Source organism: Taudactylus pleione, unplaced genomic scaffold (assembly GCF_031769625.1).
Source record: "Taudactylus pleione unplaced genomic scaffold, aTauple2 ptg001607l, whole genome shotgun sequence".
Lineage (NCBI taxonomy): Eukaryota > Metazoa > Chordata > Amphibia > Anura > Myobatrachidae > Taudactylus > Taudactylus pleione.
Genome location: NW_028286004.1, coordinates 2,168,194 through 2,193,913, shown reverse-complemented (window position 1 = coordinate 2,193,913; position 25,720 = coordinate 2,168,194). Strand labels below are relative to the sequence as shown.

General features: G+C 45.9%; 1 protein-coding gene across 1 annotated transcript; it reads right to left on the bottom strand.

Moving 5' to 3' along the window:
• Nucleotides 1-5,710: 5,710 nt before the first annotated feature.
• On the bottom strand, nt 5,711-24,978 carry MLN (motilin). Its single transcript, XM_088464207.1, has 3 exons — nt 24,859-24,978; nt 21,833-21,925; nt 5,711-5,818 (listed from the first exon to the last, which is right to left on the bottom strand). The coding sequence occupies exons 1-3, from the start codon at nt 24,976-24,978 to the stop codon at nt 5,711-5,713; spliced, it is 321 nt and encodes a 106-aa protein (XP_088320333.1).
• Nucleotides 24,979-25,720: the final 742 nt, after the last annotated feature.

The window sequence follows — 25,720 nt, the reverse complement described above, 5'->3', positions numbered from 1 at the left end:
CGCGTCACAACCTCTTGCTTCAGGTGATGGTGGGGCAGGTTCAAGAGTGTTTGCTGGCGCTTCAGTCTTTGGCACACAGTCGCTGAAAGGCGAAAGTGGCCAGAAATTTTTCAGGCCACCCAAACCGTCTCCTGCACGCCCCTGTCGCTTTTCAGAAAATTCTGCACCACCAAGTTTATTGTGTGAGCAAAACATGGGACGTGCAGGAATTTGCCCAGATGTAATGCCCGCACAATATTGGTGGCATTGTCAGATATCACAAATCCCCAGCAGAGTCTAAGTGGGGTAAGCCACTGGGCGATGATTTCCCTCAGTTTCTCTAAGAGGTTATCGGCGGTGTGCCTCTTACTGAAACCAGTGATACACAGCGTAGCCTGCCTTGGAACGAGCTGGCGTTTCTGAGATGCTGCTACTGGTGACGCTGCAGTTGTAGTTGCGTAAGGTGATACATCTACCCAGTGGGCTGTCACAGTCATATAGTCCTTAGTCTGCCCTGTTCCACTTGTCCACATGTCCGTGTTTAAGTGGACATTGGGTACAACCACATTTTTCAGGACACTTTTTCTGACGTTTCTGTACAGTCTCGGTATCGCCTGCCTAGTGAAGTGGAATCTAGACAGGATTTGGAACCGGGGACACACTACCTCCATCAATTGTCTAAATCCCACTGCACTAATGGCGGATACCGGATGCACGTCTAACACCAACATAGCAGTCAAGGCCTCAGTTATACGTTTTGCTTCAGAATGACTGCTGTCGTACTTCATCCTCCTCGATAAGGACTGTTGAAGGGTCAATTGTTTAGTAAAAGTAGTGGTGTTCCTACTTCCTCTCTGGGATGATGAATGACTCCCAGCAGCAGTAACAGCAGCAGCGGCAGCAGTAGGCGTCCCTGGACTGCTTACGGTCTTAGCCAAAGTTTCTGAACTTGACAGTAACTTTTTAGGAACGCGCTGCAGGTGCCGTATAAGGGAGGATGTTCCTAGGTGGTTAACATCCCTACCCCTACTTATTTCACCATTACATATGGTACATATGGCAAGACAGTTGTTGTCCGGATTTGGATAGAAATATTGCCAGACCAAAGAGGTGGAATGTTTGGTCTTCTGCCCAGGCATGACCGTGATGGGCTTTTTCATCCCACGGACAACAACTGTCTCCCCTGGAGCCTGATTTAAACAAACCACATCACCATCAGAATCCTCCTTGCCAACTTCCTCCTCAGCGCCAGTAACACCAGTATCCTCATCCTGTTGTACTTCAACAGTGACATCTTCAATTTGCATATCAGCAAGTGGACTGTGGGTGCTCCTTTCAGCACTTGCAGGGGGCATGCAAATGGTGGAAAGAGCCACCTCTTCCCGTCCAGTGCTGGGAAGGTCAGGCATCGCAACCGCCACCACACTTGGACTCTCCTTGGGGATTTGTGATATCTTCTTAGAATGCACAGTTCTTCGCTGTGCTTTTGCCAGCTTAACTCGTTTGATTTTTTTAGTGGGAGGAGGGCTTCCATCGTCATGTGAAGCTGAACCACTAGTCATGAACATAGGGAAAGACCTTAGCCGTTCCTTGCCACTCCATGTCATAAATGGCATATTGGCAAGTTTACGTTTCTCTTCAGATGATTTAAATGTTTTTTTTAAGGTCATTTTCCTGAACTTTGTCATTTGGGATTGTATGTGCCCTCTACTATTACATTGGGCATCGGCCTTGGCAGACGACGTTGATGGCATGTTATCGTCTATGTCATGAATAGTGGCAGCAGCTTCAGCACTAGGAGGAAGTGGTTCTTGATCTTTCCCTTTTATTTTTATCGGAGAAAGTTTGGTCCTCCATTTATGTTATATTGATTTGATATATAAGTGCGGCTAAGGCGCACACACACACAGAAAATATTTTTTTATATTTGCTGGAGAGTAGTGCACTTTGTGGGTTACACCACCCTTAAAGAAATGAGCCAGCTGGCTCTTTACTTATGGGACACAGGCGCACGCTTGGCGCTGCTCCTTTGTTGATGCACGTGCAGCCACAGTGCACACAATTCACAAAGACAGAAAATATTTTTTTATTTTGTTTGGAGTGTACTTTGGGGGTTACAGCACCCTTTAACGGTCAAGCCAGCCGGCCCTTTACTTATGACACAGGCGCACGCTTGGCGCTGCTCCTTTTTTGATGCACGTGCAGCCACAGTGCACACAATTCACAAACACAGAAAATATTTTTTTATTTTGTTTGGAGTGTACTTTGGGGGTTACAGCACCCTTTAATGGTCAAGCCAGCCGGCCCTTTACTTATGACACAGGCGCACGCTTGGCGCTGCTCCTTTTTTGATGCACGTGCAGCCACAGTGCACACAATTCACAAACACAGAAAATATTTTTTTATTTTGTTTGGAGTGTACTTTGGGGGTTACAGCACCCTTTAATGGTCAAGCCAGCCGGCCCTTTACTAATGGGACACAGGCGCACGCTTGGCGCTGCTCCTTTGTTGATGCACGTGCAGCCACAGTGCACACAATTCACAAACACAGAAAATATATTTTTATTTTGTTTGGAGTGTACTTTGGGGGTTATAGCACCCTTTAACGGTCAATCCAGCCAGCCCTTTACTTATGACACAGGCGCACACTTGGCACTACTTTGTTGATGCACGTGCGGCTACAGTGCACACAATTCACAAACACAGAAACTATATATATTTTTTGTTTGGAGTGTACTTTGGGGGTTACAGCACCCTTTAACGGACAAGCCAGCCGGCCCTTTACTAATGGGACACAGGCGCACGCTTGGCGCTGCTACTTTGTTGATGCACGTGCAGCCACAGTGCACACAATTCACAAACACAGAAAATATTTTTTTATTTTGTTTGGAGTGTACTTTGGGGGTTACAGCACCCTTTAACGGACAAGCCAGCCGGACCTTTACTAATGGGACACAGGCGCACGCTTGGCGCTGCTCCTTTGTTGATGCACGTGCAGCCACAGTGCACACAATTCACAAACACAGAAAATATTTTTTTATATTTGCTGGAGAGTAGTGCACTTTGTGGGTTACACCACCCTTAAAGAAATGAGCCAGCTGGCTCTTTACTTATGGGACACAGGCGCACGCTTGGCGCTGCTCCTTTGTTGATGCACGTGCAGCCACAGTGCACACAATTCACAAAGACAGAAAATATTTTTTTATTTTGTTTGGAGTGTACTTTGGGGGTTACAGCACCCTTTAACGGTCAAGCCAGCCGGCCCTTTACTTATGACACAGGCGCACGCTTGGCGCTGCTCCTTTTTTGATGCACGTGCAGCCACAGTGCACACAATTCACAAACACAGAAAATATTTTTTTATTTTGTTTGGAGTGTACTTTGGGGGTTACAGCACCCTTTAATGGTCAAGCCAGCCGGCCCTTTACTTATGACACAGGCGCACGCTTGGCGCTGCTCCTTTTTTGATGCACGTGCAGCCACAGTGCACACAATTCACAAACACAGAAAATATTTTTTTATTTTGTTTGGAGTGTACTTTGGGGGTTACAGCACCCTTTAATGGTCAAGCCAGCCGGCCCTTTACTTATGACACAGGCGCACGCTTGGCACTACTTTGTTGATGCACGTGTGGCTACAGTGCACACAATTCACAAACACAGAAAATATATTTTTTTTTTGTTTGGAGTGTACTTTGGGGGTTACAGCATCCTTTAATGGACAAGCCAGCTGGCCCTTTACTAATGGGACACAGGCGCACGCTTGGCGCTGCTCCTTTGTTGATGCACGTGCAGCCACAGTGCACACAATTCACAAACACAGAAAATATATATTTTTTTTGTTTGGAGTGTACTTTGGGGGTTACAGCACCCTTTAACGGACAAGACAGCCGGCCCTTTACTAATGGGACACAGGCGCACGCTTGGCGCTGCTCCTTTGTTGATGCACGTGCAGCCACAGTGCACACAATTCACAAACACAGAAAATATATTTTTATTTTGTTTGGAGTGTACTTTGGGGGTTATAGCACCCTTTAACGGTCAATCCAGCCAGCCCTTTACTTATGACACAGGCGCACACTTGGCACTACTTTGTTGATGCACGTGCGGCTACAGTGCACACAATTCACAAACACAGAAACTATATATATTTTTTGTTTGGAGTGTACTTTGGGGGTTACAGCACCCTTTAACGGACAAGCCAGCCGGCCCTTTACTAATGGGACACAGGCGCACGCTTGGCGCTGCTACTTTGTTGATGCACGTGCAGCCACAGTGCACACAATTCACAAACACAGAAAATATTTTTTTATTTTGTTTGGAGTGTACTTTGGGGGTTACAGCACCCTTTAACGGACAAGCCAGCCGGACCTTTACTAATGGGACACAGGCGCACGCTTGGCGCTGCTCCTTTGTTGATGCACGTGCAGCCACAGTGCACACAATTCACAAACACAGAAAATATTTTTTTATTTTGTTTGGAGTGTACTTTGGGGGTTACAGCACCCTTTAACGGACAAGCCAGCCGGCCCTTTACTAATGGGACACAGGCGCACGCTTGGCACTGCTCCTTTGTTGATGCACGTGCAGCCACAGTGCACACAATTCACAAACAGAAAATATTTTTTATTTTGTTTGGAGTGCACTTTGGGGGTTACAGCACCCTTTAACAGTCAAGCCAGATGGCCCTTTACTTATGACACAGGCGCACGCTTGGCACTACTTTGTTGATGCACGTGCGGCTACTGTGCACACAATTCACAAACACAGAAAATATTTTTTATTTTGTTTGTAGTGTTCTTTGGGGGTTACAGCACCCTTTAACGGACAAGCCAGCTGGCCCTTTACTAATGGGACACAGGCGCACGCTTGGCGCTGCTCCTTTGTTGATGCACGTGCAGCCACAGTGCACACAATTCACAAACACAGAAAATATTTTTTATTTTGTTTGGAGTGCACTTTGGGGGTTACAGCACCCTTTAACGGTCAAGCCAGCCGGCCCTTTACTTACGACACAGGCGCACGCTTGGCACTACTTTGTTGATGCACGTGCAGCTACTGTGCACAAAATTCACAAACACAGAAAAAATATATATATTTTTTGCACTTGGGGGGAGCACCCCTGATGGACAAAGCACCCCCTGGACAACACTACAGCACCCCTTTAGGACTGGGACACTGCACAGGACTTTGGAGTGGACACAACCCCTTAGGACAACTGACTGCACAACACAGTCCAGCCAGCCCCTATGGACTTTGGAGGAGTGGACACAGCCCCTATGGACAACAGCAGCACAGCACAACACTACACTGCACTACACTACACAGCCCAGCCAGCCATAACTCCCACCCTCCCTCTTCACTGTCCACAGCCGAGTGAGAAAATGGCTCTGACGCGGGTACCTTATATAGGATCCAAAACCCGCGAGACCCGGAAGGCGGGATGATGACGTTTTGCCTCGATATCAGATCCGAGTCAGGCGGACAAAGTCGAGCCTGACTCGGATCGGCCTCGGATCGGGGGGGTTTGGATTTCAGAAATCCGAACCCGCTCACCCCTAATATATATATATATATATATATATATATTGTAATATAACTGATACATACATTCATATTTCATAGAAGCCTATTTATTTATTTAACATATAGAATGTGACAGTTAAATTTATTTGAAAGAAAATATAGGTAACCAAACAAGCAAAATGTAGAATGGAAAGATGCATTCTGTTTTAAGGCTTTTGAGTTTCACCATCACCAAACATGTCTTCAACAATGTTTTGAAAATTCTCCATCTGCTGTGTGTCCAGTCTGAGCTCGATCTCCACGGGAGCCTTTAGCTGATGATAAATGGGGAAAGCAACATTGTATTACACTATGCATGAAATAAATCCTACTTATATATTGCTTAGGGTAGTCAATATATAAGGAGGCCTAATTTTATAATTTTTAAGCAAAACCAGGACATTCATGTGACATGACAATCAATTATTTCAATCTACTGTAGGTTTATCAGCCTCTTCAGAATAAATCCTAATTAAAGGAAATTTTCACATTTGTGGTGGGAGATTGTACACAGATTAGTAGGTATGCAATAATTTTGTTGATAATCACTAGGGGTGAGCGGGTTCGGTTCTCAGAGAACCGAACCCACCCGAATTTTGGGGATCCAGGGCGATCCGAGTCAAGCTCGGATCTCCCTGCCTGCCCCGGATCCCTCACCCGAGGCAAATCCATGCGATCCCGCAGTCGGGTCACGAGGTTTTGTATTGAGTGGGCTTAACACTGATTAGCTGAGAGAGCCATCTGTCACGGCTCTCAGCTAATCAGCATTAAGCCCATTTAATATGACCACAGGAAGCAAAAGAAGATGGCGCCCGCCATCCCCTGCTGCTTGATACCGCTGGCACCCCCCGCTGCTGACACCACCGACACCCCCACTGGCAGCATCCCCAGCTGCCGACACCACCACTGCCGGCACCACTGCACTGCGGACACCGTTAGCAACCCCCACACTGCCAACACTGCTGGCACTCTCACACTGAGGACACCACTAGCACCCCTGCACTGCCGATACTGTTAGCAAACCTGCACTGAGGACACCGCTGGCACTCCCGCTCTTCCGACATCGCTGGCACCCTACATTGAGAACACCCCTGCACTGCCGCCACAGTCAGCAAACATGCACTGAGGACACCGCTGGCACCCCCGCACTGACGACATCGCCGGTACCCTTCACTGAGGACACTGCCAGCACCGCAGCACTGCCATTCCATGTACTGAGGACACCGTCAGCAACCCCTGCACTGCTGACACAGCCAGTAAACCTGCACTAAAAACACTGCTGGCACCCCTGCACTGCCGACATCACTGGTACCCATCACTGAGGACACTGCCAGCACCACAGCACTGCCATTCCATGTACTTAGAACACCGTCAGTGACCCCCGCACTGCCAACACAGCCAGCAAACCTGCACTATAGACACCACTTGCACTGCCGACACAGCCAGCAAACCTGCACTAAAGACACCACTGGCACTGCCGACACAGCCAGCAAACCTGCATTGAGGACACTGCTGACACCTCCACTCTACTGACACCGCCAGTACCCTGCACTGAGGACACTGCCAGCACCGCAGCATTGCCATTCCATGTACTGAGGACACTGCAGCAACCCAACCCTGCCGACACTGCTGTCACAGTAAGTGCACTATTGGTGTATCCAACCCACACTGTATTACACACTGTATCCATGTTGGAAATTGAAAGCTGAACTGCCACATGTTAGTGCCGCCCACTATGTCACTTAGCTTAGTCAGCCAGCTAGCTGGATGCAACCTTTTGACCATAACTAGATGAAAAAAATAATATTGTGAGGTGGATAAAATTGATTGGAAATGACTGGAAATAAATGTTATTGAGGTTATTAATACTGTAGGAACAAAAAAAGGCCCATTTTACGTGATTTTAGCTTTTTTTTTTTTATGAAAAAATCCAGATCCAAAATCAAAACCCAAAAACAAAACACGGAGGAGAGGTTTTGGCAAAACCAATCCAGATCCAAAACCAGGGGAGCTCCAGATTCAAAACCAAAACACGGAGGTCGGCAGAGCCGGCCCTAGGCATAGACAAACTAAGCAAATGCCTAGGGCTTTTGGAATGCCTAGAGGCACCCAAACCCGCCTAAGATGGGCAGAGGTTTGGGGCAGGCATGGCCGGGGAACCTGCTGCTGGCTGGGCAGAGACTATGGCAGCTGCTCCTGTCACTATGCAGTATCCATGATCGGAGCTCAGCTGACAGCTCCGATTGGGCTAGGCAGCAGCAAACAGTGAACAGGCAGTGGCGGTTTCCGGGGATGGGGCACCTGGATGCCAGCTACTGGTTGTCATGGGTGCTGTGCTGGGAGAGGGGTGATGGGTGCTGTGCTGGGAGAGGGGTACTGTGCTGGGTGAGGTGTGCTGTGCTGGGATCTGTGCTGGATGAACGGTTCTGGGAGCGCAGCACAATGGGGAAGGCCACATGCTTTTTCAGGATCCTATGGGGAGGGGGGCATCACCCAAAATCTTGCCAAGGGCACTAATTTGGCTAAGGCTGGCTCTGGGGGTCGGCGCACATCCCTAATAATCACTATGTTGGCAGTGAATATGTCAAATGCCGAATGCTTTATGCTGACACTCTTATAATGCTAGTTAAAGCATTTAAACCATACTCGCCATGTTGGCACTACGGGGGGGGTGGGGCTTGGTGGAGGTGGGTGGAACTGGGGCAGCAGGGCTCGGTGGAAGTGGGTTGATTTGAGGTCGTGACCATCATTGCCCCGCCCCTGTTATGCAATGCTGGGATAACCGACATTGTGGCACACGGGGCAGAGCCATGATGATGCGATTCAATGTGAATTTTATCAGCCGTCTGTGCTGCCCACTTCACTGGTGTGGCCCCAACCTGAAGGGAGACTGGTCCACATTTCTGGGTGGCTATGGGTGCCACCTGATTTTTGGTAGCCTCCTATTCAATCCGGGAGGGTAGGCAAGTATGATTTAAACATGATTGATGCTTTACTGTTTAAAGCAGAGTCTCCTGATTTTCAGCAGCAATAACGTGGGAGCCATGCATACTCTGAATTTCAGTGCTTTGAGGTAAAGCTAGAGTTGTAAAGATTGTTTCCATCTTGGGGGTCAATTTGAGTTGAGGTGAGTTTGCAAAGTTTTATATGCAGCATAAAACACACAGGCGTTGTGGCAATGTGCGCACCTGAGAAATGTGAGATTGAATTAGAAATGGGCATTTATAGGCTTTATGGCGATGTCACACAATTTTTCCACAAAAAGACACCTGGGAGAAATACAGAATAAAATGGGGAAATTATCCTGAACCCCCAAAAAGTGGCAAACAATGTAGGAGGACAGTACAAAAGGCTGTAAGTAGCCATAAGCTGAGAATATTGGCCAGCCTGAGAACTTAGGCAGGGCCGAAACTAGGACTTTTGTCACCCGGGGCAAGACAGTAATTTGGAGCGCGCCCGCCCACCCCCTCCCCTCTCTCTCAGGTGATGATGTTTAAAATGTCTTCGGGAGCAAGTTTTAATGCACACTCACACATGATATGATATCGACCAGAGCTATAAAGAAACCACCATGAAAATTTAAAGTTTGAGGAAGCTGCAGTTTTAAGCTGTATGATATGCATGTGGTTGCATGAAAAATTGAGAATGGAACGACTTATTGCAATTTACAAAGGTGAACGCTAATCATATTGTGTAGGACAAAACTATAGGGAACACAGACCAGCCTAATGTTATATATTTAGCATAGGGGTGTGCACCGGCCACTTTTCGTGTTTTGTGTTTTGGTTTTGGATCTGGATTGGTTTTGCCAAAACCACCCTTCCGTGTTTTGGGTTCTGGGTTTTGTGTTTTGGATCTGTATTTTTTTGAAAAAAAGCATAAAAACAGCTAAAATCACAGAATTTGTAGGTTTTTCTGCTCCTATGCTATTATTAACCTTAATAACCTTAATTTCCACTCATTTCCAGTCTATTCTGAACACCTCACACCTCACAATAGTGTTTTTATGTCCAAAAGGTTGCACCGAGGTAGCTGGATGACTATGCTAAGCAAAACGAGTGGGCGGCACAAACACGTGACCCATCTAGGCGTGATACTGCAGTGGCAGACAGGATGACAGTTTGAAAAACTAGGCCCCAAACTGTACATAATGCAAAGAAAAAAAAGAGGTGCAAGATGGAATTGTCCTTGGGCCCTCCCACCCACCCTTATATTGTATAAACAGGACATGCACACTTTAACAAACCAATCATTTCAGCGCCAGGGTCTGCCACACAACTGTGGCTGAAATGATTGGTTCGTTTGGGCCCCCACAAAACAAGCTGGCAATTAATCTGTCCCTGCACAAACTGGCTCTACGGAGGCAAGATGTCATCCTCATCCTCCTCATCCACCGATTCCTCACCCTCTTCAGTGTGTACATCCTCATCCTTACAGAGTATTAACTCGTCCCCACTGGAATCCACCACCACAGGTCCCTCTGTACGTTCTGGAGGCTGGTCTCCCTGGAAGAGCTGATAATTCATTTTGATGAACATCATCTTCTCCACATTCTGTGGAAGCAACCTCCTACGCCTTTCGCTGACAAGGTTCCCGGCTGCACTAAACACTCTTTCGGAGTACACACTGGAGGGGGGGCAACTCAGGTAAAATAGAGCCAGTTTGTACAGGGGCCTCCAAATTGCCTCTTTTTCCTGCCAGTACAGGTATGGACTGTCTGACATGCCTACTTGGATGCTGTCACCGATGTAATCCTCCACCATTCTGTCAATGGTGACAGTATCATATGCAGTGACAGTAGACATGTCAGAAATTGTTGCCAGGTCCTTCAGTCCGGACCAGATGTCCAAACTTGGTCCTGCCTGCCCTGCATCACCGCCAGCGGGTTGCTTAGGATAGCTAAGTTTTTTCCTGGCAGCCCCAGTTGCGGGAGAAAATGAAGAGGGAGCTGTTGACGTGTCACGTTCCGCTTCAGCTGACAGTGTGTTCACCAGCAGGTCTTTGCACCTCTGCAGGCTTGTGTCGGCCGGAAAGAGAGACACCACATAAGCTTTAAACCTAGGATCGAGCACGGTGGCCAAAATGTAGTGGTCTGATTTCAACAGATTGACCACCCTGGAATCCTGGCAAAGCGAATGAAGGGCTTCATCCACAAGTCCCACATGCCGAGCGGAATCGCTCCATATTAGCTCCTCCTTCACTTTCTCCAGCTGCTTCTGCAAAAGCCTGATGAGGGGAATGACCTGACTCAAGCTGGAAGTGTCTGAACTGACTTCACGTGTGGCAAGTTCGAAGGGCTGGAGAACCTTGCACAACACGGAAATCATTCTCCACTGCGCTTGAGTCAGGTGCATACCCCCTCCTTTGCCTATGTCATAGGTGGATGTATAGGCTTGTATGGCCTTTTGCTGCTACTCCATCCTCTGAAGCATATAGAGGGTTGAGTTCCACCGCGTCACAACCTCTTGCTTCAGGTGATGGCGGGGCAGGTTCAAGAGTGTTTGCTGGCGCTCCAGTCTTCGGCACGCAGTCGCTGAATGGCGAAAGTGGCCAGAAATTTTTCGGGCCACCCAAAGCATCTCCTGCACGCCCCTGTCGCTTTTCAGAAAATTCTGCACCACCAAGTTTATTGTGTGAGCAAAACATGGGACGTGCTGGAATTTGCCCAGATGTAATGCCGCACAATATTGGTGGCATTGTCAGATATCACAAATCCCCAGGAGAGTCTAAGTGGGGTAAGCCAGTGGGCGATGATTTCCCTCAGTTTCTCTAAGAGGTTGTCGGCGGTGTGTCTCTTACTGAAACCGGTGATACACAGCGTAGCCTGCCTTGGAACGAGCTGGCGTTTCTGAGATGCTGCTACTGGTGAAGCTGCTGCTGTTGCTGCGTAAGGTGATACATCTACCCAGTGGACTGTCACAGTCATATAGTCCTTAGTCTGCCCTGTTCCACTTGTCCACATGTCCGTGGTTAAGTGGACATTGGGTACAACGGCATTTTTTATGACACTGAGGACACTTTTTCTGACGTTTCTGTACAGTCTCGGTATCGCCTGCCTAGTGAAGTGGAATCTAGACGGGATTTGGAACCGGGGACACACTACCTCCATCAATTGTCTAAATCCCACTGCACTAATGGTGGATACCGGACGCACGTCTAACACCAACATAGCAGTCAAGGCCTCAGTTTTACGTTTTGCTTCAGGATGACTGCTGTCGTACTTCATCCTCCTCGCTAAGGACTGTTGGAGGGTCAATTGTTTAGTAAAAGTAGTGGTGTTCCTACTTCCTCTCTGGGATGATGAACGACTCCCAGCAGCAGCAACAGCAGCAGCGGCAGCAGGAGGCGTAGCAATGCAGGATCCTCCGGAGGAATCCCGGATAGGAGAGTCAGTCATGCCAGTGACATGGCCTGCAGGACTACTTCCGATCATGACTAAGGAGGAAATTGACGAGGAGGGAGTTGACGGTGTGGTTTGCAGGCGCTTGGATACAACAGGACAACGGGATTTAGGTGTCCCTGGACTGCTTACGGTCTTAGCCAAAGTTTCTGAACTTGACAGTAACTTATTATGAACATGCTGCAGGTGCCGTATAAGGGAGGATGTTCCTAGGTGGTTAACGTCCCTACCCCTACTTATTCCACCTTTACATATGGTACATATGGCAAGACAGTTGTTGTCCGGATTTGGATAGAAATATTGCCAGACCAAAGAGGTGGAATGTTTGGTCTTCTGCCCAGGCATGACCGTGATGGGCTTTTTCATCCCACGGACAACAACTGTCTCCCCCGGAGCCTGATTTAAACAAACCACATCACCATCAGAATCCTCCTCGCCAACTTCCTCCTCGGCGCCAGCTACACCAGTATCCTCATCCTGTACTTCAACAGTGACATCTTCAATTTGCATATCAGCAAGTGGACTGTGGGTGCTCCTTTCAGCACTTGCAGGGGGTGTGCAAATGGTGGAAAGAGCCACCTCTTCCCGTCCAGTGCTGGGAAGGTCAGGCATCACAACCACCACCACACTTGGACTCTCCTTGGGGATTTGTGATATCTTCTTAGAAAGCACAATTCTTCGCTGTGCTTTTGCCAGCTTAACTCTTTTGATTTTTTTAGTGGGAGGAGGGCTTCCATCGTCATGTGAAGCTGAACCACTAGTCATGAACATACTAGGGATCGACCTTAGCCGTTCCTTGCCACTCCATGTCGTAAATGGCATATTGGCAAGTTTACGTTTATCTTCAGATGATTTAAATGTTTTTTTCAAGGTCATTTTCCTGAACTTTGTCATTTGGGATTGTATGTGCCCTCTACTATGACATTGGGCATCGGCCTTGGCAGACGACGTTGATGGCATGTTATCGTCTATGTCATGACTAGTGGCAGCAGCTTCAGCACTAGGAGGAAGTGGTTCTTGATCTTTCTCTATTTTATTTTTATCGGAGAAAGTTTGGTCCTCCATTTATGTTATATCGATTTGATATATATGTGCGGCTAAACACAGAAAATATTTTTTTATTTTTGCTGGAGAGTAGTGCACTTTGTGGGTTACACCACCCTTTAAGAAATGAGCCAGCCGGCTCTTTACTTATGGGACACAGGCGCACACTTGGCGCTGCTCCTTTGTTGATGCACGTGCGGCTACTGCGCACACAATTCACAAACACAGAAAAAATATTTTGTTATTTGGTTTGGAGTGTACTTTGGGGGTTACAGCACTCTTTAACGGTCAAGCCAGCTGTTCCTTTACTTATGACACAGGCGCACGCTTGGCACTACTTTGTTGATGCACGTGCGGCTACTGCGCACACAATTCACAAACACAGAAAATATATTTTTTTTTGGTTTGGACTGGAGTGTACTTTGGGGGTTACAGCAACCTTTAACGGTCAAGCCAGCCGGCCCTTTACTTATGACACAGGCGCACGCTTGGCACTACTTTGTTGATGCACGTGCGGCTACTGCGCACACAATTCACAAACACAGAAAAAATATTTTGTTATTTGGTTTGGAGTGTACTTTGGGGGTTACAGCACTCTTTAACGGTCAAGCCAGCTGTTCCTTTACTTATGACACAGGCGCACGCTTGGCACTACTTTGTTGATGCACGTGCGGCTACTGCGCACACAATTCACAAACACAGAAAATATATTTTTTTTTGGTTTGGACTGGAGTGTACTTTGGGGGTTACAGCAACCTTTAACGGTCAAGCCAGCCGGCCCTTTACTTATGACACAGGCGCACGCTTGGCACTACTTTGTTGATGCACGTGCGGCTACTGCGCACACAATTCACAAACACAGAAAAAATATTTTGTTATTTGGTTTGGAGTGTACTTTGGGGGTTACAGCACCCTTTAACGGTCAAGCCAGCCGGCCCTTTACTTATGACACAGGCGCACGCTTGGCACTACTTTGTTGATGCACGTGCGGCTACTGCGCACACAATTCACAAACACAGAAAAAATATTATTTTTTTAGCACTTGGGGGGAGCACCCCTGATGGACAGAGCACCCCCTGGACAACACTACAGCACCCCTTTAGGACTGGGACACTGCACAGGAATTTGGAGTGGACACAGCCCCTATGGAGAACTGACTGCACAACACAGTCCAGCCAGCCCCTATGGACTTTGAAGTAGTGGTCACAGCCCCTATCAACAACAGCAGCACAGCAGAACACAGCCAGCCCCTATGGACTTTGAAGTAGTGGACAACAGCAGCACAGCGCAGCACAGCACAGCACAACACTACTCTGCACTACACTACACTACACTACACAGCCCAGCCAGCCCTACCTCCCACCCTCCCTCTTCACTGTCCACAGCCGAGTGAGAAAATGGCGCCGACGCGGGTACCTTATATAGGATCCAAAACCCGCGAGACCCGGAAGGCAGGATGATGACGTTTTGCCTCGATTTCAGATCCGAGTCAGGCGGAAAAAGTCGAGCCTGACTCGGATCTGACTCGGATTGGGGGGGCTTGGGGGGGTTCGGATTTCAGAAATCCAAACCCGCTCACCCCTAATTTAGCATATTGTCTTCTACCTTATAAGCACCTTCTTTAGCAAATATTACTATCTAGTTTTGAGGACCTTTCACTTGCCAAGGCAGTGGGCATTAGCTTGTGCCCAGAAGTTTTTTCTCCCCTCCTCTCTTCTGCCCTCTTGCCATCTTGCTCCCCCTTCTCCTGTCTTATCCCTACCACCCCATATATTTCTCTACCAGCCGCCTCTCTTTCCCTTCATGTGCCAGCTCTGCAGCCCACTGACTTTTCACTGAGCCCAGCACCGCCTGCCTGTCCCTGCAGGCCACACGCAGTCCTCACCTGATGGCAGCTAAGCTCTCGCTGAACAGATCACACAGCCAGGAGTGGAGCAGCCGCTATCCAGCCCTGTATCACCCACGGCCGGTGATTCATCGGATCCCGCGGTCCGCCTGACAGTCACTCCAGCGGCAGCGCAGTCAATAGTGCTGCACTCTCCACTTCAATGAGACCGGCGCAGCCCTCATTCGGCGCCGCCCCCAAGCCACCACGGGGGCTGCAGAGACTCTAGATATGCCGCTGCTGCCGGTGCGTTCGAGGCCCCACATCACCCGCTCACATCCCGCACATCACCTTCGTGCTGCTGAGGCAGAGCCACCAACAGCCCTCAGCGCGCTCATCATCCTGGGCACGGAAGTGGCCGTCATGCCGCTCTGTCTGTGTCCTGCGCACACTGCACTGCTTCCTTGTCTGGAGAGCCTTTCATCTCATCACCCCCTCAGATCCGGCACCCGGTGCACATGCACCCTTAGCCCCCCCCTAGTTGGCGGCCCTGACTTAGGTAACGGACTACAAGTCTCAGACTTTTGCTATACTGAATATATATTGGCCAGCTTGAAAACTTAGGTAACGGACTACAAGTCTCAGACTTTTGCTGATAAGCAATGTTATTTAGCATATCATTGCATAGTATATTAGTTTGATGTTTTTTTTTTTTTTTTTTTCTTTGTTAGTTAGCTCATTGAGCCTGATATTAGCCTAGTGGTATGTGCTGTTTGTTTGTTTTACTCAATGTATTGCTAGCCATATTAGTGGGAGGGCGCTGGGCTTGTCAGCAATCAGTAACTTCACATGGCAGGTCTCCTATGTATGGGTCATTAGTAGGCTGGAAGTGCCCTGTATCAGAAGTGCACAAATCAAAAGTGCAATTTAAGATTAATACTGGCATTAGACAGTGAAAAGGAAGGGAAACAACCTATCTACACTTCTAACAACCTGATCTAGATTTGAAGAAAATAACATCAACAAAGGTGAATGCACATTCTCACTGCTACATGAGCCTGCTGACTGCATAGCCTGAACTTCCAACACTGGACTCTGGGCCTGATTCAGACCCGGTCGCAAGCACCGAGCGCTCACAACCGGGTCAATGGTGGCCCAGAGCGCATGCGCACGATGACGCCGGCTCCGTCGTGCGCATGCGCGAGACCCGGATAGTGACGGACAAGCCATCGCTCCGGGTCTCGCACCAAAGGGGGTGTGCTGTCGATGTTGAGTGACAGCACGCCCCCTTTGGTGGGCGGGCCGGGGGGTGGCTGCCCAGATGGAGGTGTTTCCATGAGAACGCCTACTGTCTGGGGGTGGCCCCACTGACATCACAAGTGATGTCAGTGGGAGAGCTTTCGGGTCTGTCAGAGCTGAAAGCTCTCTGGGGCTTGCGGCAATGAGACCCTACCACAAGGGTCTCATCACAAGCCCTATCACAAGGGCCATCTTCCTGGCCACTCGCTGTTGTCACCCACAGCTATGCGAGCGGCCAGGAGTCCGGCTCTGAATCAGGACAACTGTTCATGTCAGCTTACCTCTCTAATAATGTATTTTTACCGTGGCTCTTTTGCCTAGTCTTACATCACTACCACCACTGTCTACTCTAATATTCAATTTCTGCTCCCATCAAATCTCCACTTTTTCTAAACTCTATAATATATTTTTGTTGTGCTGACACTGTGGGCCATATACCATATTCAATTAGAGGCAAAGTTTTCACCTGTCCAACTTTTCGCTTCATTCGCCTGTTTCAGAGGCAAATTTATTCCGTGTGCGTCCCTGCTTTTCGCCTAATTCAATTGCAAAACAGGCGAAAACGGAAATAGGTGAATGCGGAACAGGTGAAAAGTACTGAAAGAATTGGGGAAATCAGTCTGTACCCCAGAAAAAGATATACTCACATAGGAAATCAATATAGATGTGTACTAATAGCCTATTAAAACTATTTTGCGTACTTAAGTTGTGTAAATTGCTTGCTATTAGCGTCTTTGTAAAAGTGGCGAAGAATGGCATAAAGCTGTATTTTTTGGTGAAAATAAGTAGTCCTCCTGTCAAATATGGGGTACTTGAAAATGGGTGCTAGCATATTTTTATGTCTCTAAAGTGAATTTTTAAAAAACGTGAAAAATCCACCTGCTGCATGCACCTGCAATCCCCAAAACACCTGACCCATACTTGGGGACCCCCAAGAAGTCTATTTCGCTACTTTTTATGTTTATCCCCCCACATTTTAAATTTTCACCCCAAAAGTTACATGTCTTTTTTGGGGTGTTCTTAGGTTTTTGTTTCTGTTTCTTTTGCAGATTTGTCCTTTGGGGGTCTGTCCCAAGGGGTCTGAGTTGTTTCCCCACGTTTGCACCCCAAAATAAAGATTTTGCATTTCTTTTCACCAGCTATTGATTGGAGAATCTTTTTTGGAGAATTGTTTCCGCTTAGGCGAAATTGTCCTGGATTTGAATTTGGCGAATTTTTTTTAGGCTAAATTTTCACAAAAAAACAGGCGAATATGGCTTTTCGCCTCTAATTGAATTCCCCTCTGTACTTCATCCTTACCATCACCATGTTGTCTTCAACTACTCCCTTCACTCAGTTCCTAACTAAACTTTTGTTCTACCCTCTGATTCCACCTCTATCGTTTTCCCCTGGTCTCCTCCACCTCCTCCTATCTCCCCTTCTCTCTCTGCCTTCCTCCCCCTCTTCCCCATTACTCCATTTTCTTTATCTTATAACCCCCAAGGATCCTACTACTCCACTGCTAATCTCTCCTCCCTCACTTCTCTCCCTGTCACTTTACCCCACCTCCATCCACATCTCCTTAATTTCCATCCCTGCCCACCTCCTGCAGGTCCCCCCCTAGCACAGGAGCCCGAATGATCCCTACAATCTATTCACCTCGGTCTCCCAAAGTAATCTCCCCTCCACGCTATAGCAACCCTGACAATCTCATTCAAATTTCTCCTATCAACTCTGTCAATCTAGCCTGTGCCCTCTGGAATGCCAGATCAGTCTGTAACAAACTGGCCCCCACCCATGACCTTTTCATCTCCAACTCCCTGAATCTCCTTGCCATTACTGAAACCTGGACTTTACCCACTGACACCACTTCTCCTGCAGCTCTCTCCTATGGGGGTCTCACTTTCTCCCACACCCCCAGGCCTGGGGGTCACCATGGCGGTGGTGTTGGGGTCCTTCTATCCACTGGTAACTCATACCAACTTATACCCTAAGAACAATCCCTTACATTCTCCACATTTGAAGTTCATGCTATACGCCTCTTCCAACCAGTACACCTCAGAGTAGCTATCATCTACCAACCCTCCCCCCAACCCTCCCTCCAAGTTCCTTGACAACTTTGCTTCCTGGCTGACTCACTTTCTCTCCTCAGACCTTCCCTCTATTATCCTAGGTGACTTCAATATTCCAATTGATATCCCCACAGAATACGCTGCCTCCAAACTACTCATCCTCACTTCCTCATTTGGCCTCTCCCAATGGACCTCCTCATCCTCCCATTCAAGTGGGCATTTTCTTGATCTGGTATTCACTCACCGTTGTGATATTTCTGTCTACTCCAATTCCCCATTCCCCTTCTCTGATCATCATTTTCTCTCTTTTAACCTATCCCTCTCTCCTTCCCCTCTTTAACCGCCATCACTAAGCGTAACATTGAAGCTATCGACACTGCTTTCTTTTCTTCCCTACTTGACTCACTTCTCTCCCCTATCCTCTCTTTCTCCTGCGCTGAACAAGCTGCTTCCCTACACAATGCCTCCCTTACTTCTGCTCTTGATTTTGTTGCTCCGGCGATCACTACTCACCCTCACAAATCCACACCTCAACCCTGGCATTCCAAATGCACCAGATACCTGCAAAAATGTTCATGAACCGCCGAACAAAAGTGGAGAAGATCACGCTCTCAGGCAGATTTTCTCCATATCAAATTCATGCTGTCATCCTACAGTGCTGCCCTTTCCCTCTCTAAACAGTCATATTTCAAGAATCTCATCTCCTCCCAGTCCTCAAATCCCCAGTGTCTCTTTTCCACCTTCAACCCACCCCCTCTGCCCACCCCCTCCTCGTCTCCCCCTTCTTGCTCTCTGCCACTGACTTTGCTACCTATTTCACATCTAAAATTGATTCCATACGTCAAGACATCATATCCATCCAGTCCCCCAGCTCTGCACCTCCTCCTTTCCTGGATCTTCACTCCCCATCCATTTTACTGACTCTGACATCCTTCTCCCCTGTGACTGGAGAGGAAGTTAAGGCCCTTATCCAGTCCTCCCTTCTTCTACCTCTCCCCTCGACTCTATCCCCTCCTGCCTCCTCTGCTACCTCTCTTCTTCTGCCTGCTCCCTCTCTTCTGGCACTGTTCCTTCTGCATTCAAGCATGCCCTTGTCTCCCCCATTCTTAAAGAACCTAATCTTGATCCTAACATTCTCTCTAACTACTGACCAATCTCTCTCCTCCCTTTTGCCTCCAAACTCCTTGAATGTATTGTTTACAACTGCCTCACCACATTTCTTTCCTCCCACTCCCTCCTTGACCCTTTTCAGTCTGGCTTCCATTCTATCCACTCCACTGAAACTGCCCTCACAAAAGTCAGCACTGACCTCCTTGCTGCCAAATCCAAGGGCCACTACTCCCTGCTCATTCTCCTTGACCTCTCTGCTGCTTTTGACACTGTGGACCACCCTCTACTGCTGCATATCCTCCACTTGCTTGGTCTACATGACACTGCTCTCTCCTGGCTGTCCTCTTACCTCTCTGACCACTCCTGCTCTGTTTCCTCTCACGACAACTCCTCCCCACCACAGCCTCTTACAGTAGTGTTCCCCAAGGTTTGTTCTTGGACCTCTCCTATTCTCTCTCTATACGTCCTCTCTAGGTAAACTCATCCGCTCTTTTGACCTCCATTATCATCTCTATGCTGATGATACTCAGATTTACCTTTCCTCATCTGATCTATCCCCCTCTCTACTGACTCGTATCTCTAACTGTCTCTCTGCTATCTCTTCCTGGATATGCCAGCAATTTCTCAAACTTAATATGTCTAAGACTTAGCTGATCGTCTTCCCACCCTCCCACATAACATCATGTCCCACAATTTATTTATCAATAGATGCCATAATTATCTCATCTTGTCCCAAAGTGCGTTGTCTTGGAGTCATCGCCTTCAAACCACATATTCAGAACCTCTCGCAGTCCTGTCGTTTCCATCTCAAGAATATTTCCAAGATCAGACCCTTTCTCACCCAGGATGCCACCAAAACCCTCATACATTCACTGGTCATCTCCAGATTGTACTACTGTAACCTCCTCCTATCTGGCCTCCCCATCTCAATGCTGCTTCTCAGCTCATCTTCCTCTCCAAACGCACATCTGCATCTGCCTCCCCTCTCTTACAAGCCCTCCACTGGCTCCCCTTCCCTTTCAGAACCCAATTCAAGGTTCTCACACTCACTTACAAAGTCCTCACCCATTCCTCTCCCATTTACATCTCTGATCTCCTCTCCCTTCACTCTTCTGTCTGCCCTCTTCGTTCACTTAATGCATGCCACCTTTCATACCAACTGATTACTTCCTCCCACTCCCGCCTCCAAGAGTTTGCCCGCGCTGCTCCCCACCTTTGGAACTCCCTTCCTCTCCCCATCAGACTCTGCACCTCTCTACAATCTTTCAAACGAGCTCTTAAGCCCCTCTACTTCATTAAAGCCTTCCAGCTCTCATCCTAACTTGCTGCTACATCTTCCTTCCTACCCGCCTACCCCATCTGTGTCACTCCTGTTCGTCTGCCCCTCCCTTAAAGAACGTAAGCTCTTTCGAGCAGGGCCCTCTACCCTCTTGTGCTTCTCCCTTCTGTAATTTAATTTATCTCTTACTCCCCACTAGGGCAACCAACACTTGGCTGCTTATGTGGGTGTAAAGGTCACTAATATAGCTATGTTTATTATACATGTCCATGTCCTGCTTTGTATTGTATTGTAAGTCACTGGTTACTTATTTGTTAATGTACTTTGTAAGGCGCTGCGGAACACTTGTGGCGCCATGTAATTAAATGATAATAATAAGCAAAATACTGGATGTTCTTAAAAGTGTCAAATGGTTGATTTAATTTTTGGTATTAATGGTGGAAAATGGTAGGCAGCAAGTAGTTTCCAGCAAATTAAATGTGTTTAATGATATTCTTCAGTGATTATAAACTGTTTTAGCTCCCATCCATTTCCCATCAGCACAAGACCTTAACATACCTGTCCCACATCATTTAACCCATTTTTTTGATTTTTAGAGGAAATCAGCGAAAAAATTACATATCTTTATTGACAAAATTATACTAATTAAACTCCCCCAAGTATGTTATTATTCATTAGGAGGGGTGTGCCACAGTGTTTGTACATTGGGCCTGATTCAGAAACGGACGCTCTGAAAGAGCGCTCACTCTGAATCAGGGCATTTTTTTTTGTCAAGACCATCCTGACCATCGGGGCTTGCGACGAGACAGAAAATGGGTGAGCTGTCGATCTATATCGACAGCCACCCCTTTTGTAGTGAGCCACGGAGCGAGAGAATTTCTGTCTCGCTCCGGGGCTTTTCCACGTGCAGTGCGGCCGCTGCGCGTGCGCAGAGGCCACCATCAATCCGCTTGCGAGCCCTCAAGCGCTTGCGAGCGGGTCTGAATCAGGCCCACTGTCCTTACATTTAAAATGAAGACTTTCCCTACCTTTTCACTTGCTCAAAAAAATGTGAATTTGGAATTGTATTGAAAATTAAATTTGTGGTGTGATTTTGCGGTGAAGATGAATTGTAGGACCATTTTGCTACTTGAATTGACCCCTTAGAGTGTTGCTTACAAAAACGTGAAGCAAGTGAGCCAGGTAAACCCAGCAGGTAGTAAAAACTATTTTTGCTAAATATTTGTTTTGATTATAGTGGATGGAAATACTGTAGGTGCAAAATAAGAAAGTATAATTTACTTTTATAATGCCGTCCTCCTCCAGTCCTCCTGCACCTCGTAAATCTCCACCTTCTGATCTTTGTTGCAGGAACTTCTTGCATGGTCCTCCCTTCTCCAGTTTGATAGATAAAAAGCACAAATTATAATTATCAACTATCAACATTAATCCAAAATTTCAATCTTGATCTGACTAAAAGTTGAAAATGTAATAAAATAAAACAAGTAATTCAGTATGACCACTGAAAACTCAGATTGACTATACTGAGGAGTAGTAATGCCTAAAATACAATTAAGATAATTATATTTGTTATACAGGAAACAATGACAGTGAAATTGACTAAACTACGGTCCGATGATCGATTCCTTAGACAAATAGATAGTCTGTAGTCAAAGATGTTAAATGAAATGCATGGGCATAGAATTGGTGTATGGAGTATTCAAGCTGCGTCCATGCTCAGTCAGGCACGTCCCTTACCACACATGAGACAAATGAATCTTTTTTTCCCCATCAGTGATTCTTGGTTCAGTTACAGTTCATGCCCCCATGTCTTTAATCTTCTTTGTGTCCCTATACATACTGCAAGATCTGCTGACAGTACACTCACAGGTAGTTAGTCAACACTAATGCTGTCGACAGTCAAACTGTTGACAGTGTAATGTCGACAAGAGACTGCCGACATGGTAGTAATGTCATAAAGCATTTTAACGGCGTGGGCTTTATGCATTCTACAAAATCTTGTTTAAAGAAATTATGCCGACATGGTTAAAATGCTTTAAATAACATTACTACCGTGTCGGCAGTCTCTGGTCGACATTACACAGTTGACAGCATAATTGTAGACTTATCATATATCGAACTTGTAAACATTACCACTTAAATTCCTGAGAGGTTTAGGACATTCTACCATGTGAGATTACATTACCAGCTTACAACCTTTTCATGCACAATGCACTAAATCTTAGAATGTTGTCCAAAGATAAGCATATACTATATTCCATGTCCTATTTGTGCTTTAACATACTTTAATCTAGGTTACCCTATTGTCCATGATACATTTGTATGAGGTTTGTTCAAGGTGTCCTTTATGCATATAGTAATAAAATATTAATAGTAACTGCAAAATTGGACAAATGACAGTACGTGTGCTTTTAAAAAGATCTGATGAATATAGAGGGTGGATGAAATGCACCAGGGTTCATAATTTCTACATTGTAGACTTTTGTTCTGTTGAATAGCAATGTCTAGACTGCTGGTTACTTATGTGAAATGACAGTCAAGCTGGATACAAATATACGATGTGTGTACCCAGCGATGTAACAATATATCACTTGCGCGTACCCACTACATGATCCGGTGTATGACAGCACGATATACGGTTACGTGCTGCATTTAGCAGCATGGCGTCGTTCATTGCATCATCCCATCTGCTGTGCAGCACGACATAAGGGACGATGCGATTAACGACTGCCACGCACGTGCTATCGGGCGTACACACTATATGAGCCACACAATATATCTTATAGTGTGTACCCGGCTTTACTGTACCTGAAAACTAAGGTAAAACTTAATTTTAACATTAGTATCATATTTTAGCATTTTTCACATTTAATTTGTCATTTTTGATCTACAAGGAGAAGTAATTTTATACTGGTCAGAGGTAGTATGTATGAGGATATGTTTTCAAATGAAAACAGTTTATATTATGCTCTCATTCCACATACTGGTCTATATTAAGCTCACAAGTTTAATCATGTATGCTGAACATTAAGATGGAATTAAATCATATGGTAGAATTATTTTACAGTTACACTTTTATTGCATTGTAGCCATTTTTTAATTATCTGCTTCTTTCCAGAACACAAATCACTGAACACATACAGTATGCGCTGTCAAGTCAATGTACGTTTTCTGGATGCCAGCGTTCCCAGGTGCTGTAGGCAACTTGGTTTCAATCTACCGGCGGGAGCTCAGCGAGCTACAGGTAGATTGTGATTTACGTTTTGGCCAGGCCTGCGGATGCAGTGTTCCCTATGTTCATTAAAGCATGTTAATGTTAGCTAGCCTTTCATGGCAATCTGATGTAGGAAAACTGCACCACACCGAAAGTGGAAATTACTAAATAATTTCTATTAAACTGATGCATAAAGAAAGCATATCGGTCATTTGGTAGTTCCCTGGCTGATAAGTGCTTAGTGCAGTGGCTTTAGTAGTTAAAAAAAAGCTACAGTGTCATCATATTTGGGACTGAGGTCACTTTTAATCAGTTTTTATCTGAACTATACTTTGCCAAAGACTTGAAACTAAAGGCCCCCATACATCAGCAATCTATTGAGGTAATTCTGCAATTGGCGGATGATTGTGTAAAAACTTTGCAATGTGGGTTCACAGATCACAGATTTCAACCAAAAAGTGATTGAAATTGGTAAATCAGGTTGTCCATCATGTTGTATTTCACAGATCAATTGGGGCTATAGATTGCTAGTGTATGGAGATGATTAGCAGATTTACAGACCGTTACTAGTAAAAGGATGGGCCTTTGAAGATTGGTAGATCTGTATTTGATGAAAATTAGCAACAAATTTTCAAATTGTTCAAATGTGGTTTTCTGATTGCTGATGTATGGGGGACTTAACCCTGGGGGATCTGCACCTCAACATAATAGTGACTTTTCCTGAATTAAACTGGCCTTAATTAATTAATTGTGCAAAACAAGCCTTACCAATGAATTATTTCAGCCTAGGTTATTTCAGTAAGAGTCAGTGCTATGTTTGGAAACAGACAGATATTTAGACCAATATATTACCTGTGTATGCATGACATGTGGGTGTCAAATGTATAATCAACTCAAGGCCACCACCTGCCCTGTATAAAAAAGGTTAAAATACCCCATAGTTATATCTTGCACTTACTATTAAGCCCAAAATGCTGCCACCCCAAAGACACTCCTAGGAAATATTTAGTAACTCCTTGACTTTTATCAAATACAATCATACCCTAAATTAATCAGAGATACTGTTACATTATGTATTTTATGGCTTTATTACCTGCATATTACAAGCATCACTGTGTGAGAAAAAATGAAGGAAGCTCCCATGTGTCTTCTCTGCCAACATGCAGATGCCATACGCAAGAAGCAATATTGGCACCACTTTACCAGAGTCCATAGCTATTATAGGAAGAGATAAAATAAATATGAGATGCACTAATTGTGACGGTAAAATTTTTTAGTACAATAATTACCACAAACTTTACACAATAATAATGACTATCTATCTATCTATCTATCTATCTATCTATCTATCTATCTATCTATCTATCTATCTATCTATCTATCTATCTATCTATCTATCTATCTATCTATTAGGACAAAGGGAAAAACCACACTTACTTCCACTGTAATACTGTATCCTAGGTGCTGTAGTCACATAGTCATTATATATAGCTGCATTTAGCATTAAATGAGCCAAGCAAAGAGACCAGCACACCACCATTCAATATAAATTAATTGTGTATTAAAGAGTAACCATAATAATTCTTCAACAATGTAGACATAATGTAGCCGCATTTAGCCGACATGATACTTATTAGTGCCTGGTGCTGTTATGTCAGAATACATCAGTGGCCTGACGGCCGCTTCGGTGGACAGGTCAACAGTTAATTTTCATTTCATTTCCAGCATTTTAAAATGAATAGAATGCAGGCTTTTGTAAAATCCTAACTTTTATTAGCTTTTTTTCAAAAAGAGTGGTATATGCACCAAACTACTTCAATAAAACTGCAGTACAGTATATCCTGCCCATCCATTTTTTTGAGTTAGTGAGTATATATATATATATATATATATATATATATATATATAATCAAATGGGGCGGCACCCCAAGTATGTACAGGACAAATTCCCCGGT

Excerpts from the sequence above, each read along its gene's own strand:
- MLN (XM_088464207.1), bottom strand. The coding sequence starts at position 24,978 with ATGGACTCTGGTAAAGTGGTGCCAATATTGCTTCTTGCGTATGGCATC. Across the intron at positions 21,926-24,858 it reads GTGATGCTTGTAATATGCAG|AAGGGAGGACCATGCAAGAA; the intron begins GTAATAAAGCCA and ends ATCAAACTGGAG. Across the intron at positions 5,819-21,832 it reads AGGAGGACGGCATTATAAAA|CTAAAGGCTCCCGTGGAGAT; the intron begins GTAAATTATACT and ends ATTTATCATCAG.